This window comes from Ammospiza nelsoni, chromosome 2 (assembly GCF_027579445.1).
Source record: "Ammospiza nelsoni isolate bAmmNel1 chromosome 2, bAmmNel1.pri, whole genome shotgun sequence".
In the NCBI taxonomy this organism is placed as follows: domain Eukaryota; kingdom Metazoa; phylum Chordata; class Aves; order Passeriformes; family Passerellidae; genus Ammospiza; species Ammospiza nelsoni.
The window spans coordinates 15990146-16014636 of NC_080634.1; the positions used below are offsets into that span (position 1 = coordinate 15990146).

At 56.6% G+C, this 24491-nt stretch overlaps 1 protein-coding gene across 2 annotated transcripts in view; it reads right to left on the reverse strand.

Annotated features, from left to right (window-relative positions):
- Window positions 1-10621: 10621 nt before the first annotated feature.
- The window catches only part of ARAP1 (ArfGAP with RhoGAP domain, ankyrin repeat and PH domain 1), a 28594-nt gene continuing 14724 nt past the window's right edge, over window positions 10622-24491 (reverse strand). The window contains exons 12-34 of one of the 2 annotated variants that reach the window (XM_059466560.1): window positions 24065-24247; window positions 22937-23111; window positions 21773-21907; window positions 21403-21538; window positions 20811-20913; window positions 20528-20723; window positions 20158-20203; window positions 19788-19951; window positions 19273-19485; window positions 18324-18429; window positions 17954-18101; window positions 17667-17750; window positions 17444-17512; window positions 17174-17291; window positions 16250-16363; window positions 15735-15877; window positions 14602-14634; window positions 13682-13764; window positions 13166-13216; window positions 12719-12782; window positions 12401-12556; window positions 11445-11482; window positions 10622-11261 (exon numbers count right to left, since the gene is read on the reverse strand). In XM_059466560.1, coding sequence (XP_059322543.1) covers window positions 11465-11482; window positions 12401-12556; window positions 12719-12782; window positions 13166-13216; window positions 13682-13764; window positions 14602-14634; window positions 15735-15877; window positions 16250-16363; window positions 17174-17291; window positions 17444-17512; window positions 17667-17750; window positions 17954-18101; window positions 18324-18429; window positions 19273-19485; window positions 19788-19951; window positions 20158-20203; window positions 20528-20723; window positions 20811-20913; window positions 21403-21538; window positions 21773-21907; window positions 22937-23111; window positions 24065-24247 — 2538 coding nt within the window. In that variant the 3' untranslated portion in view covers window positions 10622-11261; window positions 11445-11464. Of the gene's footprint in view, window positions 11262-11444; window positions 11483-12337; window positions 12557-12718; window positions 12783-13165; window positions 13217-13681; window positions 13765-14601; window positions 14635-15734; window positions 15878-16249; window positions 16364-17173; window positions 17292-17443; window positions 17513-17666; window positions 17751-17953; window positions 18102-18323; window positions 18430-19272; window positions 19486-19787; window positions 19952-20157; window positions 20204-20527; window positions 20724-20810; window positions 20914-21402; window positions 21539-21772; window positions 21908-22936; window positions 23112-24064; window positions 24248-24491 lie in introns of those variants that run through there. The other variant, XM_059466559.1, reaches the window with a different exon arrangement.

A 24491-nucleotide genomic window follows, 5' to 3' on the forward strand; every position in this document is an offset into this window, starting at 1 on the left:
CTCTCCCCATGCTGTGTGCTGCACCACAGGCCCAAACCACGCTCCCAAACTGGGAACTTGGCTTGGTGTATTGAGATTTTGCACCAAAAAGAGCTATTTGGGTTGCTCTTCACTAGCCTTGCAGACCTCCATCTACCCAGCATCATTTGCCTGTGGGGAGAAGGGAGGAATGTGCTTTAAAGTCATTATGGATCCATCAGCTGGGACGTCAGAGCAGCAATAGATATTAAGGGATTAGCACTCAAATCACATCAGTTCCTGTCAAATTCACCAGAATTAATATCCCCATGGCCTACAGATACAGGCAGAGTATCAGTTACACAAGATCCTCTGACTTTATCTGCAAGGGGAAACTGAGGCTCAGACCTGCAATTACTTTCCCAAATTTTCCCCCAAGAGAGCTGAGAGTAGAGCTGGGACTAATTGGAGATTATTTTAAGGATCATCACTTTAATCTAACCCCTATTTCCACCCTGAGCCTCAGATTTAATGACTTAAAGATAGGTTTTCATCATATCCTGCACTCCTTTAGGGGGAGAACCTGCTGTGGAGCACCATGGGGTGCCCTGAGGACTGGGAGCCATTCCAGCACTCATCCATCTCCTCCCACCAAGGTGGCCAAGTTGTTCCCAACACTCTGCAGTGGCAGTAGTGGATGGTGGGAGCAGGGTGGCTGCCACGTATGGGCCATCCCACACCCTGCTAACCCCATCACCTTGTAACATACAAGGAGTCCCCTCCTTTCCAGAAAAGCTAGTTCCATGCCTGTTTATCCCAGCCCCTCTTATTCCCTAAGGGATGTTTTTGTCTTGCAGTGGTCCCCAGACAGAAGCAGCTGAGAAGATCAGAGCAGATGTGGGTGCAAAGACCACCAGAAGGAATCATCCATCTCCAGATGCCGGGCAAGGACCGTCACGTCTGCATATTACCTTGGAATCATGGAATTTGTGTGGGAAAAGCCATTTGAGACCATCAAGTCCAACCATTCCCCACCACTGACAAGCCCTCCACCACACTATGGACCCAAGTGCCACATCCACATGGATTCCCACCATCCCACATGCTCCAAACCCCCTGGGACTCCCTCCATGGTGCCTGTGTGATGCCTAGCTCTCTCCCTTCTCATTCCCCTCTCCAAATGTCATTCCTGGTATTTAAGAGACGTGGTTTTCTCAGCTCCACATCTGCCTGTACTATTTTCTCCTCAAGAGAAAACTATGCCCCATATCCAAGAAGCTTCTTAGAGTCCTCCTGCAAATGGCAGCACAGTGTGTGAAGTCCCAGGGGTGTCATGGAGGCTAAGAATTGGAAAAACCCTCCTGGAATGTTTTGGTGTGTTTAATTAAAATGCTCAGTTTGAGGTTGATTTTTGTTTTGGGTTTTTTTTTTTTTTTTTTTAAATAAATCCTGCTAATTCTTGCTTGGAAGCACACAAGGCATTTCTGGGTGGGCATTGCTCATGGATATTGCTGGGTGGGCATCACTGGATGTGTTGGAACCCAGGAAATTCCTCTGGCTGTCCTGGAAGACTCGAGACCCTGCCAAGGGGGCTCAGAGACCTTGGCACAGAGCCCAAGACCCCTGTGCCTTTGATCTTGACCCATGGAAAAAACAATTACCTTATATGAAGATTTACAAGCCACAAAAGTTTTAGTAGAATAATAGTTAGTTTGTCACAGGGTGAAAAATAGATTTTTGAGGTTTTTAGAATAGGGGCTTGGGGTCCCAAGATGGAGGAATTTGGGCATGCCCTGTCCTTCCTTCTTCCTTCTTCCTAGCCTCCATGTTCTGGGTGATGCTGTCACTTTTAGATTGGTTTGGAGTAGAAACTCACTGTCTAACATAGGTGATAGGTATTGGGAAGTAATTGTAAATATTGTACATGTAGTTTTTAGTTTTAAAAGATAACACCACCCCGTGAGAGGCACAGTGCAGAAGCCATGCCTCTGTCTGACCTGCTGGGCAGACCTCGGCAGGCAGGAGAAAGAATGTTATAGATAAGATAAAATAAACAACCTTGAGAATGAGACCAGAAGAGTTCTGACTCCTTGTTCAAGCACTGGGCTGGGAAAAAAGACTTTCTAACACATCTCGGGGTCACTCTGACCAGCTACAGACCCCGAGAGCTGCTACAGAGCATGGACATTCCTGGTTCCATCTCCTGCACAAAGCTGCTAAAACCAGGGCTTCGCTGATCCCTCTGACAGGGCTGAGGCCCCAGTGATGGCCAGGGAGATCCTCCCAGAAACCTTCTCCAGGTGCACCTGAGAGGGGCAGCTAAGCCTGAACTCCTGGCCAGAGGGAGCAGGTCCTGGCAGACATGACAACAGTCAGAATCCTGACACAGTGTCTCCTACAAATATCACATTATCTCCTAAAAATCTCACTTGTTTCTCTTTGCTGGAGCTGCTGGGGATCCTGCACTGGGCACCAGCATGGGCTGCATGTCTTTATTTACTGCTGGGAGAGCGAAGCGGTGCCAGGTTCCGTAGGCAGCGTTCCATCTCCGTGGGCTCATGCCGATATTTGTGGCGTGAATGCGAAACGAGCCTTGCTTTGCTTTCTGCTGATGCTCCTCAGCAAGATGATTGAATTCTGTGGGCTCTGAATAGGCAGGCTTTGTCCTCGAGCACGTATTGTGCAGGATACCAATTCCAGCGCTAATGGAGATGTATTTGCTGATACAAAGCAATTTGCACCTTGAATACCTTCCCTAGAAATGCGCTCTGCATCACACCAGAGCTGTGAGCTCTCTTGCTGTGCATGCAGGGAGATACTCCCCTTCCTCTGAAGACTCCCAGTCCAGCTTCCTGGGATGGTCTGAGCCACTTTCCTGCTTTGAATCATGGAATCACAGAATCATTAAGGTTGGAAAAGCCCTCAAAGACCACCAAGTCCAGCAGCTCCCCACCACTGCCAAGCCCACCACTAAAATACGTCCACAAGTGCCATGTCTACATATCTGTTTAATCCCTCTTGGTCCTGCCATGCACATAGGCATCTCCATGAGAAAGTTCCATTTCAGCAAGTTTTGGGGATATTTTTTTCCTCTTTCTGATTTTTCCACCATTTTCCCTCATAAACCTGAAGAGTCTTTCAGGGAGAGAAGAAAATAGCAAAACAGAGAAAAGCTTTTCCATTTCCATTGACATTTATCCTGGGAACAGATAAAGAACAGAAAAAAAACACACAGAGGAACCTGGAGCCTTGTTTTTATTGCAACGTCGGTACAAGATGTTCTCAATAAAAAAAACCAAAAGGAAATAAATTCACAGTGAACCAGAAAATTATTCCCTGTGTCCAGAGGTCCAACAGCTCACCTGTGATTGGGGCAGAACAGAGAGAAACACCCTGTGTGTATTTTGGGGTGGGGATGGGTGTCCCAGGAGATGTTTGGGGCCACCACATCCCACACTGGGGCAATGCTGTCACCAGTGCCAGACCATCCCATGCTGCAGCCATGCAGGTTTGGTGCTGCTGGAGCTGGGATGGAGCTTCTGAACAGCACAGGAAGGAGCTTGGGTAGCTCCTTGAGGAGCTCCTTGGGGAGGCAAGGACTTTCCTTGGCTTTGGAAATGGGGTTTAGAGAGGGAAAGGGAAAGAAGAGGAAAGGGAAGGATGGTGAAGGGAAAAGAAGGGAAAGGGGAAGGAAAAAGGGAAATGGGGGAGGGAGAAAGGGGGAAAAAAGGCAAAGAAGGGGAAAGAAGGTGAAGGGGAGGGGGGGAAGGGAAAAGGAAAGAGGAAGAGGAAAGAAAAGAGGAAACAGAAGGGAAAAGGGAGGGGGAGGGGAAAAGGAAGAAGGAAGGGGAAGAGATCTGAGTCAGCCACCTTCTCCAGGGTTGTTCCACACCATGCTGCTGGTCTCAGCAGCCCCCCCAGGCTATAGCCCCCCAGCCCCAGCTCCCTCAGGATTGGGGTCCCACAGGCCCCTGGGATTGGCAGGGCAGAGGGACGGTGGCTGGGGACAGCTCCTGCAGCCCCTCCAGCACCTGCACCTGCCCTCCAGCCTCTGCCAGTGTCCCCTGCCTGGTCACAGCTGTCAGCTGGCTGCGGGAGGGGACAGGGACCCGCTGGCCCTGTCACACTCAGGACACCATGCAGGTGACCTTCCCAGTGCTGAGCCAGGAGAATGAGGTGCTCATGGACACCAAGGGGCACAGGGGACACTCTGCCCCCACTTTCCAGCCTCACTCTTCATTGCACCTCAATTTTTTCCATCCTCCCATAGAATGATGTGTCCCTGAGCCCAAAGTATGGGAAAATATCCCTGCAGTGCCTTTCTCCAGGTGGCAGCTTCCCTACCTGGCCTATGCCAGGGGGGACACTCAGCACACAGGCAGAGGGAAACAGGGATTGAAGCGGGGCTGCAGGATCAGACCCTGGGAACTGTCAGGAGTCTCCCAGGGCTCTGCCAGGAACCACAGCCCAGGTACCATCCCCACAGTCCTTCCCCATACCAAGGACCCAGACCCGACCCCTTCCACTGATTCCTCATTCCAAAGATGCTCAAGGTTTTGGATATCCTTTATTCCACCCCTGAGCCCTTCCCAGCCCTCAAACTGCTGCCTGTGGAAGCAGGCATGGGGCACCAAGGCATCCAGTCCCAGGGTGGCCCAGAATTCCCAAATGCCCTCTTCCCCCTTGCCATCACCCAGAGGCAGGGGTCTACCTGTGCTAGGAGGAGTGGAGGGGTTTTTCCTTTGCACCCAACACTGTCGCACCCCCAGGATGGGTGGCAGATGAGGTGGGAGACAGGGAACAGGGCAGGAACCAGGGCAGGACACAGGAAGAGCAGGATGGAGCTCCTTGTTCCTGGGAAGAGATGTCCCTGTGTTCTGCCTTCCAGCAGCGGTGGGGCAGAAGAGAAGTGTCCCTGCACCTTCAGCAGGGGTCAGGATCAATCAGTGTCCCCTTGTCATGGCCCATGGGTGCACCCAGAAGGGAAATGGGGGCCCCATGGAGAGAGGCTGCCTTTGGGATGGTCCTTCAGGGTCATGGAAGGGATCCATGCGAGCACTGACCATCATGGGAGCTCTCTAGCACATTATCCCTCCAAATCTATCAGCATGGGATAGCATGAGGCTTCAAAAGCCTCTCCCAAAGGTTTCCCTACCCCATGTCCCAAACCATGGCTGGTGAGAGGGAAGGGGAGAGCTCAGCTCCTCCAGGTGCTGATAGCATGTCCTCTGTACTCCCCATCGTGCTCCAGAGGGCTTCTTGGGGTGGGCAGAAGCAGTGATGAAGCTTCCAGAGGTAAAGGGGGGAACTCAGTGCTCCTCTGGGAAGCAGAAGTGCCTTGAGGCATCCGTCCCTCCCAGACGGCGGCTCAGCTCTGCTCCCAACCTGCACAGGGGGTTCTGCAAGGACACCCCGCTCCCACTGTGCCTCCAGTGCCAGCCTGAGCATCCCACCAGGCGGGAGCCAGTCCTCGGGGTCTGGCCCCCAGGGCAGCGCCCCAGGGCGGGGCTGGGGCCGGTGGCGCTGGCTCGGCAGCAGCAGCAGCATCGGGCAGCACAGAGCTCGGTGCCCGGGGGGACGGCGGGGACGCGCTGGGAGGGAGGCACATGGGGCTGGCACGCTGCTGGCCCGGCTCTGGCTGCCAGGTAGCCATGGAAACCTCCCGGCGGGATGCTGCGCCGATAAATAGCCAATTTGAAGTGATTCTCCTCAAAGAGCTTTTTTTTCCCCCTGTGTTTATTTTTTTTATATACAAAGTCTCAGGGATTTTTTAGATTTACCTTTGCTTATTTTATTGTTTCCCTTTATTTTATTATTTTTCTTGATTTTGTAATTTGTTTTCTTTTGGTTTGGGTTTTTTGGGTTTTGTTTTATTTTTTGTAGATTTTTGGTTTAGTTTGGGTTTGGTTTTTTGTTTGTTGTTGTTGTTGTTGCTGCTGTTACATTTTTCCTTTATTATTTTTTCCTTTGATTCAAGGCCTGGCCTCCACAAACACTCAAGACAGTAAGGTTTGACATCTCTGTTGTCTTCAATAAGCCAAAGCTCATTGCTATTTCAGTGGCAGCCCACGTGGAAGTGGGGTGACATCATTCAGGGCCACATGTGCACAGAGCTACTGCTCACCTGGGTACGAATTTAGGTGGGATAAATACTCATGTGTGCACCGAGCATGTATGAGTGTGTTTGAAGGCATGGTCATGCATGGAATTGCAGATCCAGGCAGGCCATACACACATCTGGAAAGCATACAGCATGCTCATGCACACATCTGGAGTCACAGCCCAAAATGGGCTCCTTGGGAATCTCCCAGCAGGTGGAACAAGGGCAAACTGAAATTTTGGAGTCCTGCTGAACCAGACTCGTGGATGGGCAGAGCTGTGCCTGCTCCTCTGCAGCTGCACCCATGTCTGGTGCACCCGGGGTCAGGGCTGGGTAGGGGACGGGTGCCCAGCCTGCAGGACATGTGGTACATCCATGGAACTGCCTGGAGCACTGTGGTCATTAGCCACGGGGCTCCTAAAGACTGATTCCATAGGGATTTCACTGCCAAAGACTGATTCCATAGGGATTTCACTGCCTTCACCTGCAGAACCTGCTGGGCTCTTGTCTGCAGCTCAGGGAGCAGCTCTGAGCCTTCACCTGGGGAAGGACGCCCCCAGGGAGGCTCCAGAGATGCTTCAGATCCCTTCTGTGACCCTTCTACAGCCCACAGGGACACTGAGTCCCCCCACCATCCCTGAAAAGCTCATCCCTGTTTCTCCCCACCCCTAGAAGTCCTGGAGCACAGAGGGGAGCAGGGCTGTCACCCAGGGGACATGCAGCAGCCAGGATGTTGACAACTCAGCAATTCTATGTATCTGCCTGTCCCACATTGCACACATCTCCCTGGGGATCTTGGCTCCAGGGGATCCTAGCTGGGCTCCGTGCCCAGCCCTGGGCAGGGATGCATCAGGAATATCTCTGGGCTGACAACCCAGAAGCATTGCTGCTGCGATGTTAATAAAGAGATTGAAAGCTCTGTTATTTTTAAATAAATGCAAATTAACATCTACTTAATGGAGAAAGACAAACCCAGATCCTCATCTGAGCCAGTGCTGTGACAATGATGGATAAACAGCCATCAGCCAGAGTATCCTTGTTCACATGCCAGGCCCACATGCTCTGGGATGCAATGGCACCACTGGCCTCTGCTGGGAAGAAGGCTGGCAGCTGGCTGTGCCCACTGGTCCCACTGGGAAGGTCCCCCGGCAGGGAAATTCCCAGTCTGGCTCCCATCTCTGCCACCCATCACCATCTTGCTTTAGCCATGTCTCCTTGGCCAGCTGTGGCCATGCAAAGCCAAGGGCAAACATCCCTTCCTAAACACCTTCCCCATTCTCCCAAGACACCGAGCTCCCAACATCTATCACCTGCAATGTGGCATCGAGTCCCTGGCACTGCCAGCACCCCACTGGAGCTGGGAGAGGCAGATCCCCCATCCCATGGCACCCTCCTAGGCACAACCCACCTCTGCAGCCTTTCCTCCCCCCACACCAGCCCAACATTTACCTGGCTATTTAAATTTCCTTCATTTTTCTTATTAAAGTGAGAGGGCGACTGCCAGGGGGAAGCTGGGAGTGGACAGAGCAGGGGGAGGGGAGAGGGCACTGTGAAGGATAAAAAGCTTCAGGCAAGCTGGGCCTTTCCTCTGCCCCTTCACTTTCTGCTTTTAAAACCCTCCCATGGGCTCTTCTCTCCCTTCCCCAACATCCAGAGACCTTTTCCATCACTGGGCCAGGCTGAAAGTGGAATGGAGCAGGGGGAGGGGGGTTCCTGCATCAGTCTGGGGAGTGGTAGATTTCCTCAAACCCTTCCCCAGCCTGATCCCATTTTCTGGGTGGGTAAACTGATAGCTGAGGGGTGAGGTGAACCCCCTGAGAGCATCCTGAGTGTGTTGGCAGCCACATGCTCTGACAAAAAAAGCATAGATGGAGAAAAGGCAGGAGGCAAGGGAAAGGGCAAAATTATGGGGAAAAGGCTGGAAAAAGCCAGTGACAGTTTAATGGGGCTGTTGATGAAATAATGACTAGTTTAAAGTCTGCTGGAGTGTGGCTGCTCTGCAATAACCCAGGACCTGATAATCTGCTGAGTTCATTACTGAGGGGGGAGGGGGAGTGCAGGGGCAGGAGCCATTCAGCAGGACACAGAGCTGCTGTGGGTGTGGGATGCAGAGCAGAACCCCTGGGGACAACCTGTACTGGTGCCACGGGGTGATTGTGGCATTTTTCTGGGCTGTCCAGCCACCTCCTGGCTCCTCCTCAGGAGATGAGGACAGTGAATGTGGGGTATCCCCACCACAAGACACAATAGCCAGGAAAGGCAGCACCCAGGGCAGGCAGCACCTCGGGAATGGCAGCATTGTCCTTGGTGGCACCATGACCGTGACTCGAGTCTGGCATCCATCTAATCTGCATGTCTGGTGCACAAGGTCACTGATGCCACCACCAGCAGCAGATCACGGGCAAGGACAGGGACAGTGCCAAGGGCTCCAGCACCCCAGGAACAGGCTGTGGGTCCCAGCTGAGTCCCAGCCTGTGCTCGTGGAGAAGCCAGCAGACACCCTCACACGCCCAACCCCCCCCCGTGTCAGTTTATTAAGTTGTTTGTAAATGTCTCTGCAATTAATCACTTGCCGATGTGCGGTGTCACATGGCACTGCCTCCGCAGCACTATGAATAGTGAGAGCTGGAGAGAGGCCTGATCCATGCTGCTCCTGGATGGATCCACCTCTCCACAGGGCAGGGCTGCACCAGCTCAGTGCACAGTGCCCTGGCCCCTCCTGTCTTTGCTGGGCTCGAGGACATCAGGGCAGGAGGTCCCCAGTGATCATCACTGTATCCTGGCTGCCCTCAGATGGGCTCTCAGGAGCTCACTGCCCAGCTCTTCCCCCAGAAAACAGTGTGAAGGTGAGGGAAACCCCAAACCTCATGCTTATGGGATCCAGGAGTTGCCAGCACCCTGCATCCCTCCTGCCCACTCCCAGTTTCCCTCAAGTGTGCCACCAGCAGCTCCCTATTGATCCCTTCCCCAAAAAATGTGGTTAGAGATGAAGGGAACCCCAAATCTCATGCTCATGGGATCCCGAAGTGCCCCCAGCATCTCCTGCTGCCCCCACACTCTGCCCCTGGTCTGGTGAGGGGTGCAGGGAGGGCAGACCCAGCCTTGGCTGGAAGCTTGGCTGGTTGGGAGCTGCAGAGTTTGTTCAGCTCCTGGAGCAGGGCAAGATGAAGAGGTTGGATGTCCTAGTGGTGAAAGACTGGGAAGGAGAGTAAGAGGGCATTGCCAGAGAGAGAGGTACGCTGCTGAAGTAGGGGGTGAATTGAGGGAATGGTGGTGGGGCAGGGGAGAGACAGAGGTGGGGAAGGATGGATGGATGGATGGATGGATGGATGGATGGATGGATGGATGGATGGATGGATGGATGGATGGATGGATGGAGAGTGAGTGAGTGAGTGAGTGAGTGAGTGAGTGAGTGAGTGAGTGAGTGAGTGAGTGGATATCTAACAATGTTGAGCACTAATGGTTATTTCTTGGCACATCCCTGGGGTTTGGTGCCAGGCATCTGTTCCTGGCCCACAGAGTCCTGGCCACTAACAGCCCCATGGAGCAACCTGGCACAGCAGAATGGGAGAGAGGTCATGAAACCAGGGGTGCTGAAGGCTCTCCTGCCCTTCCCCTCAGCCTGCCGCAACAAGGAGGGGCCTGAGCCACACACTGGTGTAACTGAGGCTTGTGGGGGGCTGTTTTCAGGGGGACACAGGTCCCTTGCCTCTGTCTCCCTCTTAGTGGCTCCTCCAGCCCTTGCAGCAGTGCAGGTGACAGTGCCAGCCCCGCTGCCACCACCCTGCAGCCTGGCAGCGCCTGCAGGTGATTGACAGCCCTCCTGCTCCCACGCATGACTCACCCACAGCCCCTGTGGTGGCTCAGCGTGAGGAGGGGGTGTGGGACACCCCCACCAGGGCTGCCACAGACAACTAACAGGGACTGATGCTCCAGCCCTGCAGTTACCCTTGCATCCCTCCATCCCTGGGGACCAGCACCCCTGGCTCCCATCAGCCCTGCATCCCCACATCCATGGGGATTCCACATCCCTGGAAACCAGGGAAAGCAGAGTCCCAGCTACCTTCTGCCACTTACTGTGATGTTCCCCACCACGATGGCTGTGAGATGAATCTCAAAGGGTTTCCATGGCAAGTTCCAAGGTCACAAGCACTGGCAGGCAGCAGCAGCACACAGGATCAGCCATGGGCTATGGGGGGGAGTTCCTAAGGCTGCCATGATCCAAAGAGACAGCTCCCAGCCTCTGGCTTTGAAATGCCCATTGTGTCTCACACTGCAAGGGCCAGGCCCTGAAACACACCTGTGTTTCTTCTCCCACCCACTCCTGGTGATCTATAGTGGCAGTCCAGCACAGACACCAACCCTGGCACTGGCAAGGCTCAGAGGATTGTTGGACTGGGGTGCCACTGCTCTGTCCCAAAAAAAGGAAGCTCACTGCCTTCCCCATGGCACCCATCCTCTGGCAACCACGCAGCAGGTGTATCCAGGACTGTCCCTCTGCACTTCCAGCTCTCAGTGTTCCCCCCTGCCCTGTGCGGCTGGCAGAGACCTGAACACTCCCACTTCATTTCTTAAGACCTTTAATATTGTCAAGAGGTGGCAGTGGGACACAGGGGCCGCTCCTGCCATCTCCATCGTGATGGGTGGAGGACAGAGCCCAGAGGCACCCCCTCCCCAGTGTTGGGTGAATACTGAGGCTCTTGTCATCCTGCCCTACCCAGCACAGAGGGGACCCTTCCCCAGGAGTGATGGGAGTAGGATGATGGCAGTGCCTGGGGCCAGGCATGCATCCCATGAGAAAGGCTAGTGCAGCATCCCACAAGAAGGGATCCCACCTGCCTTATCATTTCAGAGGAGAAAGACTTAAAAATAGGGGATGGAAGAGGAAACACAAATGCCCTCGACTGCAGCTCCCAGCCAGGCTCTGCTTCTCCTTCCGGAGCTGGGAAAAGAAGCGGTGGCCAAAGGCAGCTGGGGCACAGAGTCAGGGCTGACATCCTGTGTGCTGTGTGGCAATGGCTCCCAAGCCCAGCTCTGCTGGGTGGGGATGGCCTCGCTGCCATCTGCCCTCCTGGCTGCCCGTGGTCCCCACAGTGGAAGGTGAGAAGGCCCAGTGGAGGCTCTGGAGGCAACAGGACCCTGGCAGGTGCCGGAGTACGGGGCTGGCACGAGACCCCGAGGGCGGCCCCACTTGGAGATGAACCTGTGGCACAAGTGGAGAGCAAAGTGTCAGCAAAGGGGACAGAGCAGGCACTCCCAACCCCTTTTTTTCACCTTTGGGGACACGTGCCATGTCCCCAAGCCAGGATGGCAATAGGACAGACAGAGCCATTGGCTCCCACTGTCATCAGATCAGGACAGGGCAGGCAGGCAGGGTGAAACTCACTGGCATGTCAGTTTTCCAGCTCAGACATTCCGCAGAAGCTGGGGACAAAGGGCAGACAGATCACCTTTCATCCTCAGCCTCCTCCTCCTCCGTGTCTGCACATCACTGGCAGCATGGCACCCAGGGGGACACAGGGAAAATGCCCAGCAAGAGAAACTATGGTCGCCCCAGGTCACCCCACTTCAGTCCCAGAACCTCCTCCCATGCTGGCCCCATTGTGGGTGACACCCACTGTCCCCTAGGAGCCCTGGTGTGCTGGTCCCCTGCACCAGACCACACCACCACAAGCACATTGTGAAGCATAGCCCACAGCAAAGCCCCTGGAGCCTTCCCCACAGCCCTTTGTTATAAACCTGAGCCTGTGCAGGAGTTCCAGGGCAGCAAAGATGCTGCCCTCTGCCCTTGGGGCATCCCTGAGCACTCACTGGGTGATGCCCAACTGATGCTGGTGGGGGATTTCCCTGGCACAGCCCTGTCCCCTGGTTTATAACAGCAACGAGGGCCCAAGCCATGGGCTTGGAGGCAGTGGGATCATCTCTGTCCCATCACCAGCCTCGTGGCTGGGCAAGAGTCCAGCACCAGCACCCGCATGGTTGAGGGACACTCAGTGGGCAGGACAGCTGTTGCAGACAGACAAGACAGCAGGATGGGGAGGTGATCTGTGACCAGGACAGAAAACCCAACCCTGTTAGAGGAAAAATCAGGAGCATGGCCACATCCTTTCCTTTTGCATCACATGATTTGGGACCCCCTGGACCCAGGAGATTCCAGCAGCCTCCAAAGGATCAGCTCACCCCTCCAGATCCACCACTGGAGAAGATGCAGTACATAAGGAATGGGAGCAGGAGTGGGAACTAGGACATCCCCCACCCAGGTTTGGAGACCAGGACCCATCATGTGATGCAGGGAGGATGCAGCCCTGCATGAGGAGCATCCAGTGCCCCCAGATCACTCACAGTTAGGGGGTCAGTAGCAAAAGCAGCCACACTGTTCCTCATCTCGCTCTCATTGCCCCGCAGCGGGATGAGGGAGATGTTACCCAACCTGGCATCCTGCTGCGGCCGCGCCACCCGCGCCCTGGGACGCTCCGAGGGCCACAGGGCACCCCCGTTCTGCAGGCAGAGGGGACAGTCAGCCACACCAGGCACTCACCCACCCCAGGAGCTGTCTTCTGCCCCGGGGTGCTGGTGTTTAGGGATGCTTGGATACCCCAAAGGGTTTCTGCTGTCCCCCATGGGGTGCCACAGGGAGGGATCATCCAGCCCACTGCCTACCTGCACCTGAAGGAAGGTGGCAAACCACTCCCGCAGGTCAGCCTGGGTGTCACAGCACAGGTACCTGTGGAAACAGTGTCAGCAGCCAGAGAAGGTGGTGGTGGCAAGTAGGGTGTCCCCTCTGCCCACTGCAGGGACACCTGCCTGCTCCAGAGACCTCAGCTGCTGCTCTGCATGAGAGCCCAGGGGACTGAAGGGGACAGTGGCAGGGGGAACCTGTACGGGGCCAGGAGTGCTCGGCCAGGCTGTCTCCACACATCTAATGTCCCTGCCAAGGTCAGGAGGGTGCCACTGCATGATCTTCAAGGTCATTTTCCACCCAAATTAGTTTCATGATTTCTATGATTCCCCATCTCCCCCTGCCACAGCAAAGGCTCCAGAGAGCTGCCATGTGTCTGTCTGTCTGTCCCAGGGAGAACTTTAGTATCCCGTGTCACCTTCCCTCACCATTGCTGCTTCTCGTGCTTCTCGTTTTCGTAGAATACTGTAAAACCCCAGCTGGAAGAGAGGAGTGAAAACGTGAATCCCAACAGCCCACACAGCCATCCTCTGCTGGCCAAGCACCCCAGCAAACCCCTCTCATCCCTTCCATCCCCATCTCTGCAAACCCCCCACTGTCCCTGCAACTGCCCGCTCCAGCCCCACAAACCCTCCCCCAGTTCTGCAAATCCCCTCAGCCACACAAACACACCCCGGGACAGGGCCAGGAACGGGGCTCCGGAGAAAGACAAGGTGGGGACAGTGTCGAACACAGGGTGGGGACAGTGTCGGGGACAGCACAGTCCCTGCTGGGTGGACCGGGCTGCAAAGCGAGCGACAGGGCTGCTCTGACACCTGGTGGCAGGAGGCCTGGCCAGCAGGGGACGGGTCCAGCAGTCAAAACTGTCCCTGTCATTTTCCCTGTCCCCATCTCCACGGCTATCCTCATCCCTCGGCGCCACAGGCCACCCCTTTGCTGCTCACCACGTCGGGGGTCGGAGCTTCTTTTTAACGCCCAGGTAGACCTTCAGGTTTCGGACAGGCCACTCCTTCTCTGGCTTGTGACTCTGGGGGAACAGGGCACCAGCACAGGGTTGGTGGCTGCCAGACCTATCCCCACCCAGCACAGTCCCCACCGGTGCTGGGATGGGGTCCTCCCCCAGCAGGGAGGAAAAGCTGCAGTGATGTGTTGACAGGGAGGAGGGTGAAGCCCAGCATGGAGCATGTGTCTGTCACCCATGGCAAGGGCCACAGGTAGCAGCAGGAAACGGACACAGGTGGCCTGTCCCCTCTAGCCAGTGCCAGCTGCCTTCTGAGCTGGGAGCAGCACTTGCACATTGTGACAGGGTCTCAATGAGAGTCTGGCAATAGACATTTCCCATGGGATCCCACCTCATATCCCTCCACAGCATCATGGCCACAGCCATGGCAGTGGTGGATCTGGATCCACTCTGCCCAGAGCACATTCCTAAGTGTCCCACTGCCATCGTGGCACAGCATGAGGACCCTTACAGTGCTGGCTGTGCCTTGCCATGATGCAGAAGCAGGTCCCACACTGGGAACCCTCCATCCATGTTCACATGCAAGCAGTGTTGACTTACAAGAGCCCGATCCAATGCCTGCGGGATGGGGGAGCAGCTCAGCCCATCCCTGTCCTCTCTGGTCCCTTCCCCAGACCCAGCTCTGGCTGCCTGGAGTGAAGGACAGCGGGACCCACAAGCCAGAGGGGCCATATGGGGAGAGCACCAGGGACAGTTCCAGTGATTGGCACATGTGTACTGCAGGATTGGATTTGAGACTGACCCTGGATTGGATCTGAGGTCAACCCTGGGCAGACTTGTAAGGGCAGAGGGCGTGGGAGCCCCTGCACCCCAGCTGAGCCCCCCGTTCCCCTCCCTACTCACGCTCTCCAAGGGGGGGCTCCGCTGCCTCAGGCTCTGTTCAACAGAGGAGAAGGGTTAACAGAGATGGGGGACCCCTCCCTGCAGCCCCGCTGTGCCCACAGGTGGGCACAGGGATGGAGTGCTAATGGAGTGGTAATGGAGTGCCACATCAGGGCAACCAGGACCTGGGGGCACAGAGGGGCTGTCACTGCACAGCCAGTATGCCAGCATGTCCCTCCTCAGCCTTGGCACTGACCAGGAGCTGTGGGATCTGCTCCAGGTCTGGGTGACAGCACTCCAGGGGCCAGTTCTGGCACTGCCCACACCGCCCTTGGCTGCCTGAGCTGCCTGTGCCATGGCAACCCCATTGCTGCCTGCACTGCCCGAGCAATGTCAGCCCACGTGAGTCCCATGTCCTCAGGGAATCCCCAGAAAGTCACAGTGTGGCAGGGCAAGGAAGGGCAGGATGGGGAAGGGCCAGGGAAAGGGGCAGGCAAGGGAAGGAGATGGGGAAGGGGAAGGGGAAGGGGAAGGGGAAGGGGAAGGGGAAGGGGAAGGGGAAGGGGAAGGGGAAGGGGAAGGGGGAGACAAAGAAGGAGGCGAAGGAGGCGAAGGAGGAGAAGGAGGAGAAGGAGGAGAAGGAGGAGAAGGAGGAGAAGGAGGAGAAGGAGGAGAAGGAGGAGAAGGAGGAGAAGGAGGAGAAGGAGAAGGAGAAGGAGAAGGAGAAGGAGAAGGAGAAGGAGAAGGAGAAGGAGAAGGAGAAGGAGAAGGAGGATAAGGGGAAAGGAGAAGGAGAAGGAGAAGGAGAAGGAGAAGGAGGAGGAGGAGGAGGAGGAGGAGGAGGAGGAGGAGGAGGAGGAGGAGGAGGAGGAGGAGGAGGAGGAGGAGAAGGAGAAGGAGAAGGAGAAGGAGAAGGAGAAGGAGAAGGAGAAGGAGAAGGAGAAGGAGAAGGAGAAGGAGAAGGAGAAGGAGAAGGAGAAGGAGAAGGAGAAGGAGAAGGAGAAGGAGAAGGAGAAGGAGAAGGAGAAGGAGAAGGAGAAGGAGAAGGAGAAGGAGAAGGAGAAGGAGAAGGAGAAGGAGAAAGAGAAGGAGAAGGAGAAGGAGAAGGAGAAGAAGGAGAAGGAGAAGGAGGGGAAGGAGAAGGCAGGGCTCACCCGCACTTCTTTGTAGAGGCGCAGCCAGGAGTGGTTGAGGATGAAGTAGCGATCATGGAAGCCAGTGCTCAGCCCAAGCCCCAGCAGGTTCCTCTCCTCCCGGAATTTCATCATGCCATGCTTGCAGTCACCCACTCTGCTGGCTGGAGGCAAATGCCTGAGCGGCTCCAGTCCCCCAGGGGGGACAGGTTCCCCAAGGAGGGCACAGCCAGACTCTCACCCCCTGTAACAGCAGCCCTCCAGTTGCTGCAGAGTCCTGGCATTGCCCCTCGACTCCCAGGCCAGGCAGGAGCAGCTTCCCTACTGCTCTGGGCACAGCATTTGGCCATGACACCGTATCAGGGGACTCCAGGTCACATGCTAACTGAGCTGGTGCCTACTTGGATCTCATACCATCCTCTTCCTCACTGTCAACCCCTTCTCCATCCCCTTCCCTCCACTCTGCATCGCCATCAGTGTTCAATCCTCATCCCATCCCATTCCTTGCCATCCCAGACCATGGCCCTGCCTCTCACCAAGGTAGAGGAGCATGTTCTCCATGGACATCTGCTTCTTCACCACCAGGTAACTCTCTGTGCCCAGGCAGTGCAGGATGGGCAGAACTTTCTCCGAGTAATGCAAGGGCCGCTCTGTAAGTCAGGGGACAGTCAGGTCCCAGGAAGGGCACCCAGGGCCAGCTCCCATCCAGAGAGTGTCACACTTGTGTCCTGAGGGTCTGACATGGCCTTGCCCCTAAACTAGGTCCCCAGGTTTCACACCTACAGGTCTTGTCAATTTCTCCAGTGATATTCCACCACTGCCTTGGGCAGCCTGTGGCAGGGCTGGACAACTCTTTAGTTGAAGGAATTTTCTCAAATATCCAGCCTAAACCTCCCCTGGCATAACTTGAGGCCATTTCCTCTTGTCACTTGTTACCTAGAAAAGATTGACCCCCACCCACTGGCAGCAGGACCTCAAGGCACCAGCAGACAGGACCAGGCTCTCATCCTGTTTCTGTTGATCTCTCCCTTGCTGCTGCCTATGGCCAACATAGGGCTGCTCACTTTGGTGGCCAGAGAAGCTGGACACCTGCCCCATCAAAGTTTCAAAGGCACTTGATTTCCCAAGGATACAGACAGATGTCCTGGCCCAAACTTCAGCCCATCTGGAGTACTTGGCCATGTGCAAGCTGGATGAGGTGAGCAACTGTCCTCCCCTGAGCACCTGAGCCCATCCCAGACTGCTCCATGGTGCAATCACAAGGGGAGATTTTTCATATCCGTCCCTATATCCATTCCCATCTCCATCTGCATCTCTATCCCCATACCCATCCTTACTCCATCTGCATCACCATGTCCATCATCTTTTCCACCCTCATCCCCACTTCATCCCCATCTGTATCCCCATCTCCACCTCTAACATCATCTCCATCTCTCTACTCCTCATGTCTCTGCACCAACCTGCCTCTTCCCTCTCATTCACTTCGAAGCAGCTCCAGTAGTCCTTCTCCTTCATGACGATTTTCCGCCGGTCCAGGATCTCAAAGGTGAGCTCCTCAGCCGTCATCGTGGCTGGTATCTGAGGGAGGGGGCAAGTCTCCATCAGTCAGTGCCCTTCCATCCCCACACCACAGACACCCAGCTCAGCATGAGTCCCCATGCCACCACAGAGGCTTGGACATACAACAATGGAACCCCTGTCCCCTCTGCGCCCTCTGCCCAACCACTCACCTTGACATGCTGCTCTGTCTCTATCTTCTTCTCCTCCAGGTAGACAGTACAGATGAAGTCACCAGCTTGCTGGAAGGCAACAGTAAAGAGTTTCAACCTGCAGCTTCTCATGTGTGGGTGAAATCCCTCCCCACCAGTGTGGACATCCCTTGCCCAGGGCATGTTCATGCTACAGTAGACACTGAGGGCCCCAGGAGAAGACGTCCCCATGTTCAGGACCCACCTGTGTTCCGCTGGATGATGCCTCCCGCATCTTCATGATGGCTGTGATTTCATCCTGCTGCTTCTTCATCTCTTGGTCATTGACCTGCCAGGGAAGAGAAGCCATCAGGGCTGACCAGACCATTCTGGCTCCAGGCTTCCACTTTCCAAGGTTTGAAAAGACATGGTCCTCTCTTCCCTTGTCTCCAAAGCAAGATGTCTACAGACAGAGCAGATCTGACTTCCTCTTCCTTCCACCTCTCCATTCCCTGTGAATGTCTGCACACTGGGACTCAGGGGTAAACCTACGTTAAAGATCTCCACGTAGTGACTGATGAGGTCCTCCACCACACGTCCTGCCTTGTAGTCCTTCCCATCCGTCTGGAAGAGTGTGGGCCCAAAGACAATGGCCAGGTTGTGTGTGTTCATCTGGTTCTCCCCAGAGAAGCACTGGACCCTGTGGGAAACTCTGTCAGGATTCCTGCCCCAAAGCCCTCCCAGACCCCTCTGTTCAACCCCCATGCAGGACACGATGCTTGGCATCAGGCACAGCTTGGCCCCAGACTCCTCTCCTTTCCTTGCAGGGGACATGAGCGAAAGGACAAGGGCTCTCCCACACCCCAGAGCCACCAAGGACCCCACAGTGGAGAGGCTGATGCCCAGGGGGTGGATGCCATACCGGAAGAGGTGATTGATGAGCGCCTTCAGCGTGGCCCGGTTCACCGGAGGGAGGGCAGCCAAGAGCTGCCGGTACTCGCCAACCTTTGCCCCCTCATCCTCCAGCGCTGCCAGAGGGAGAGAATGAACATGGAGGAGCACAAAGTGGAGATTAGGGCTCAGGGACACACCATCCCCTCCACACACTTCACTTCCCCTCTCCTGTCCCAGTGTGGGGATGAAGCACCCCAAATCCATGAGGCCAGAGGACATTTCAGGTGTGCAGAGCCAGAGCGTGCCGGAGCTGAAGCATCCCAGAATCACGGCACCAGAGTAACCCAGCATCATGGAGCCAAACCACTCCAGTCCCATGCAGCCAGACTGTCCCAGCTCCATGGGGCTGGAGCACCCTAGCTGAATGGGGAAGGAGCATCTCAGCTCCATGGGGTTGGAACCTGCCAGTTCCAAGGTGCCTGAGCATCCTAGGCCTGGAAGATCCCAGGTCCATGGGGTGATAGCACATCTGCTTTATGGGACTGAATCACCCCAGACCTATGAGGCCAGGGCACTCCAGCTCCATGGGACTACAGCATCCCAGCTCTGGAGGGCTAGATCACCCCAGATTCATGGGAACAGAACACCTCAGCATAATGAGACTGGAGCATCATAGCATCACGGGGCCAGAGCATCCCAGCTCCATGGCACCACAGCTTGTGTCTCTTTTACTGCTGGGTGCACTAAGGGGGACCTGGCTGTCTCCCCTGGCTCAGCCCCACCTTTGCCAGAGCATGAGTCAGTACAGGGGCAGCATGAACACACTCCACTCCCCACCCACCACTTGAGATCCCAGCACAGGGGAACATGTGGAGCCCAGACATGTTTCTCTAACCCAAGAGGGGACAAATTGGCTGCACAGAACTGGCTGGCCCACACCCCTCCTCTGCCACCCCCAAGCAGCCCCCAGGGCTCACCGGTTGCCCACAGCCAGTTTGGGGCCCACCGCCGCGTGAAGAGCCCATCCCCAAGGTCACGGAAGAAGCGTTTGAGGGTGTTGGCAACATCGTCCACGTGGTGCTCGCCCTCCTTGAGGCGGACACAGCGTGCATCCCGCTGCAGCACCTCCAGCAGGCTGGTGGTCTTGGAGTTCTGCCCGCTCTTGCGGTAGATTCCCTCAGATGTCAGCCCTGTGATGGAGCCAATGGGAATGAGACCCCCTCTGCAAGAGACAGACCCCACTCCCGGCCCACCAGCTCCCCATCAAACACTGCCAGGTGCCACAGAGAATCCCATCCTGCAGGTGCTCCTGTGACTGGAGACAAAGCCGTGCTAGAGATGGAGCCCTCCCACAGAGCTGGATGTTCAGGGAGGGAGGGAATCACGTATCACAAGCATGTAGGGTTCTCAGCCTGCCACACCACACCAGTGGGGTGACCTGACTGCCACACTCTGGTCCCTGCCAGCCAGCATGCCAGGACCTGATCCATACCACACTGAGTGATGTAGTCGATGCAGCGGTCCACCAGCAGCGGGACGTCCGACTCCGTCAGCTGCTGCTCCGACAAGGTGTCTCCCGAGCTGCTCGCAGCCTTCTGGATGGCATGGACCCAGCCCAGGAAATCTAGCTTCCGCTCCCCTTGGATGTACAGCGTCCTGCCAGCAGGCCTAGGCTCAGGAGGGGGCTCCCCCCACACCCCACTGCATGTCTGCAACCCCCAGGAAGGCTGGCCCTGGGGGCCTGCAGGTGAGCCCAACTTAGTTTTGGGGGTCTACAGTCATGCCAGGGAGGGTAAAGGCACTCCAGAACAAATGAGGGGTATTTGGCTGGGGGGAGGGGGGCTTTTCCCCCACCTTCTTACCTCCGCCTCTCCACCAACACCAGAACCTCATGGTCTCCCTGGATGGCTGGAAAGGAAGGCAGGGAGCCATCACCTATGGGAACATGGGGTGCCACCGCTCCCCTAGACCCACATGCTCTGGGAGGCTCTGCTAACAGGTCTGGTTCCAGTCCAAATAGGACAAGTAGAGATGGGAAAGAGGATGGAGAGGGGGAAGAGGATGGAGAGGGGGAAGAGCAGCTGCATTCCCTCTCTTTCAAGGGACCCTGAGCTCCACAGGAGCGATATCCACCAACCTCCCACCAAAAGCTAGGAGTACACTAGAGCAAGATTTGGGGGACACACCCTTCCCCCAGCCAGGGGGTCCTGCCAGCAGGGCAGGGGTACTCACAGAGCTCCTGCAGCTTGCGCAGCTGGAGGGGCTCTTGCCGACGGCCATCCTCGGAGCAGACGTGGAGAGTGGACCCAACCAGGGCAAACCAGCCCTCCTGGGCACGCTCCAGGGTGAGACCCCCTTTGTAATGCAGTCGGCCAAGCCGCTCAAAGTCTAGTGCCAGCAGCTCCTCGGCACAGGGGTGGACAAAGGACTGAGCCAGGGAGGAGAGGAATCCATCAGCACCACTGTGTCCAGTTGCCACCAGCACCCAGGGCCACCCCAGGCCCTTGCATCCCACCTTGGCAATAGACTTGAGCCATTCTCGAGCAGAGGCAGGGCTCTCCAGCCCAAAGAGGTAGAGTCGATCTGCCTCGGTGTACACCTCAAACGTGCTCTCGATCCTTCAGGAGGGAAGAAAAGCAGAGCCTGGGTATCCACAGAGGTGGGATAGAGTTGGGTGGGTGACAGGGGTGTTCCAGGGGTGGGAGCATCCTGCTGCATGGCTGCTGATGACTCTGACAATGGCTGATCTAACATGGGACCCCCCCCCCTATGGCCTGGGCAGTCCAGCATCCCTGTACTGCCAGACACATTCCAACGGGAGACATAAAGACTGCACAGGGGCCACAAAATGGTTACAAAGGAGCTGGACTGGGGTTCCAAAGGGATTACAAAGCAGCTGCAAAGAGGTCTCAAAGGCGTTACAAAAGTATTGGAAAGATGCTCTAAAGGAGCTGCAGAACCCTTGCAAAGCCATCAGTTCAGGGGCCATTGGTGGGGTAGGGGACTACAGTCCCCTGGTGACAGCCCTCATGGGGGCCCACTGCAGCCATGCCAGGCCATGCAGGAACAGAGGGGCTGTGGGGGTGCTCCAGGGAGTGCAGCCTTACCCATGGGCATGGAGTGGGTTGTTCACCAGGCAGACAATCTCCTCCACCCTGATCTCGCCATTGGGCACAGTGTTACGGTCATTCTCGTAGTAGCTGAGCACGCCATCCTGCAGCGTGCACCACCGCCTGCTGAACTCTGCATGGCACAGGAGGGCACTGAGCAGCCTCCCTGAGCTCTGGCCCGCCCCATGGCACCCACCCAACCAGTCTGAACACTGCTGGGTGCCCATCTGATGTGACCACCCACCAAACCAGCCTACCAAGTGATGCTGCACTTCCCCACCACCTTTTCAATGCCGGAGAGAACAGAGGAGGGTGCAATTTCCCCTATCAGTCTCCCAGCACCCTTTTCCCTGTCTCACACATGTACCTTCTGGGCCCTTGCGCTCACTGATGGGCTTGACCATGGAGGGGGTCTTGTAGAGGAAGCCATTGTGGGTGATGGAGGGCAGGTGCACAGAGTAGGGCTTCTCCTCACTGCACACCATCTCCAGGCGTGGCGGCTCTGCAAGCAGCAAGATCAGTCTGTCATGGGGAGCTGCCCTCCTCCCCCAGCCCCACCAGGCAGCTGGGATTCCCCTATCTCAGCGCAAGGAGCATCTCACAGGCTGCACCCCAAGCTCCCACCACAGCACAGCTGGGGTGCAAGGAACAGTGCTGGTATCCAAATCCAGGGTTGCCTGGAAGTCATTCCACATCCTGAGTCCTCCCCAAAGCTGCTCCCTAAGCACTGAGCTGGGACTGGATGGGAACAACGTGAGCCCAAGCTCTGGATTTCTCTGGCTCACTGGGGTGGCCTGGGAGGCCTCAGAGCTCTCCCAGACACCTTTAGTGCTGACGCATCAGGAAGAGCTGGGCCAGCCCCAGACCTGGGCAAATTCCAACTTCCGCAGGAACGCAGGACAGACTTGGCTGCCGAGGCAAGGGGGGAGGTGACAGCTCTGGCAGGTGCTGGCCAGCCCCCCACACCTCTGTTCCACCCACCCAAGTGTTCCTGCCCATTTGCCCAATGCCTGTATTAGGGTGCAAATCCCATGGGAGCTGTCAGCCCTCCTGGAGTCAAGTTCAGGGGCCAGGGTGCACAGCCAGCAGAATGGGACTGGTCATCAGGGGGTCAGCCCTCCTGCCCCAGGGACATGTTGGAGGTGGGGGCTGCCCATCTGACAGAGGAATGTCCCTTCCTGGAATGCCCACAGCATGCCAGAATGGTGTAGGAATACTCTCTCCTAGCCCTTCTGGTACCTGCAACGCCAGCCTGCATCACCAGCTGGCCTCCAGACCCATGTTCCCAGCTGGCATTGAGCCCCCAGGGGTGTAGGGGTTCCCAAAGCCTCTCTTCCCTCTCACGGGGTACACAGACCCTCGACAGTGCCAGCAGATGGAGAGCCTCCCGCCAGGAAGCTGCTGGGCAGGACACAGAGCTGGGACGGGCTCAAAGCACAGCTGTGTCCCCCGGAACAGCCCAGCAGCAACTCCAGGAATGTTGTCCGTGGGTGTGAGCTCATGGTGGCGCTCCAAGGGGGTCAGCCCTTACCTGAGGTTTTGTTGTGCAGCAGGAACTCCATCTGCAGCCGCTGCCCGCTCCTCTCAGCCAGGGCCAGGGGCGTTGGGCACTGGGGGTCCCCGGTGTCACAGGTCACCGATGCCCCACAGAAGAGCAGAGCCTGCGTCTCTGCCAGGTCACTGGTGGTCACGGCCGCACACAGAGCCTGCAGCAGAGCCAGGAGGCCCGTGCTGAAGCTGATGGCTCCCACCGAGGAGGAGAAGCAGGAGGAAACCCCCGGCAAAAGGAGCCAGGAGAGTTCAACGAGCAGCCGGACCCCCGGCCGCCTCCCAGCCGCCTCCCAGCCGCCTGGTCAGAACAAAGGAGGCTCAAACTGGGAGAAAAAGTTTGGAGCCGGCAGCGAATCCCTCCCTTAAGGAGCCGGGGTGAAGTCATACGGCAGCGGGGCGGGCCGGCCAAGGCAGAGTAGGAAAACAAACAAGCCCACATGTGAATTCCCTCGGCTGGCCGGGCCCCCCATGTACCCCCACCGCTTGTAAAAACACTGCAGAAGCCACGGCAGGGACAAAGCCATGGCAGAGCAGGAGGCGAAGGTCAGCAGCCAGAGTGCCAGGATGGCATTCCATGTGTCATATTCCTTGTGTGACCGCTCTGGCCTGGCACCCTGCCAACAGCCAGCGCTGGGAATGAGTGCCACCAACAGTGATTAGGAGTGCTGGCCAGGTACTCCTGGGGAGGCATGTCACGCTGCCTCAACTGGGGTGTGCCCACAGCACCAGCTCCCCTAAGCCCCATCCAGCCCAGAGCTTGAACCCAATACAATTTCCGTGCCAGGGAGAGGTAAACCCTGGCACTGCCTGGCTGTGGTAGGGAGATCCCATCTCGGACAAGGCTCTCCAGCCTGGACATGAAGCTGATTACACCCCACGGCAGAGATGTTACCCTGTCCCCACAGTGGGCTCATCCTTCCTGGAGACCCCAGACTTGGGCTTGGGACGCACAGTGAGGACACAGGGTGTGCAATGGGGGCTGGGGGGATATAGACAGGGAGGTGAGGTGAGCAGTCTGCTTGGACACAGACTTCACTCCCCAAAGAGCCTCAGGACCCCAGCTCAGGCAGAACCCCCGAGCGGGTGCCCATCCCTGGGGGCCACTGACCCTGTCAAGCTCCTCCTGGTTGCCGAAGAGTGGGTGGTAGTGACGGTACTTGCCCTCCCGGTATTTGGCGATGAGGAAGCGCCTCCTCTCCTGGCTGCCGCTGGTGGGGCTGATGGCCTCACTGGGAGGCACATTTGCAGCCCAAAACTGGTTGGCCATTATGTTGCCAAACCGCTGGAAGAGCTGTGGAAACAATGACAAGGAGACGGCAATACGACCACACTGCTGGGGCCTGTGGAGGCTTTGCTGTGGGCAGGGTGCTGCCCGGAGGAACAGTGGGGTGCAGGAAGAGCATGGGTGGTGTAGGGGAGTGGGCAGCGGGGGTGGGCAGGGTGCAGGTGCACCCACCCACCCACTGCAGGCATGCAGCACCTGACAGCCCCCACAGCCGCCAGCTCCCCTTCCTGCCCTGGAAAAGCACATCTGG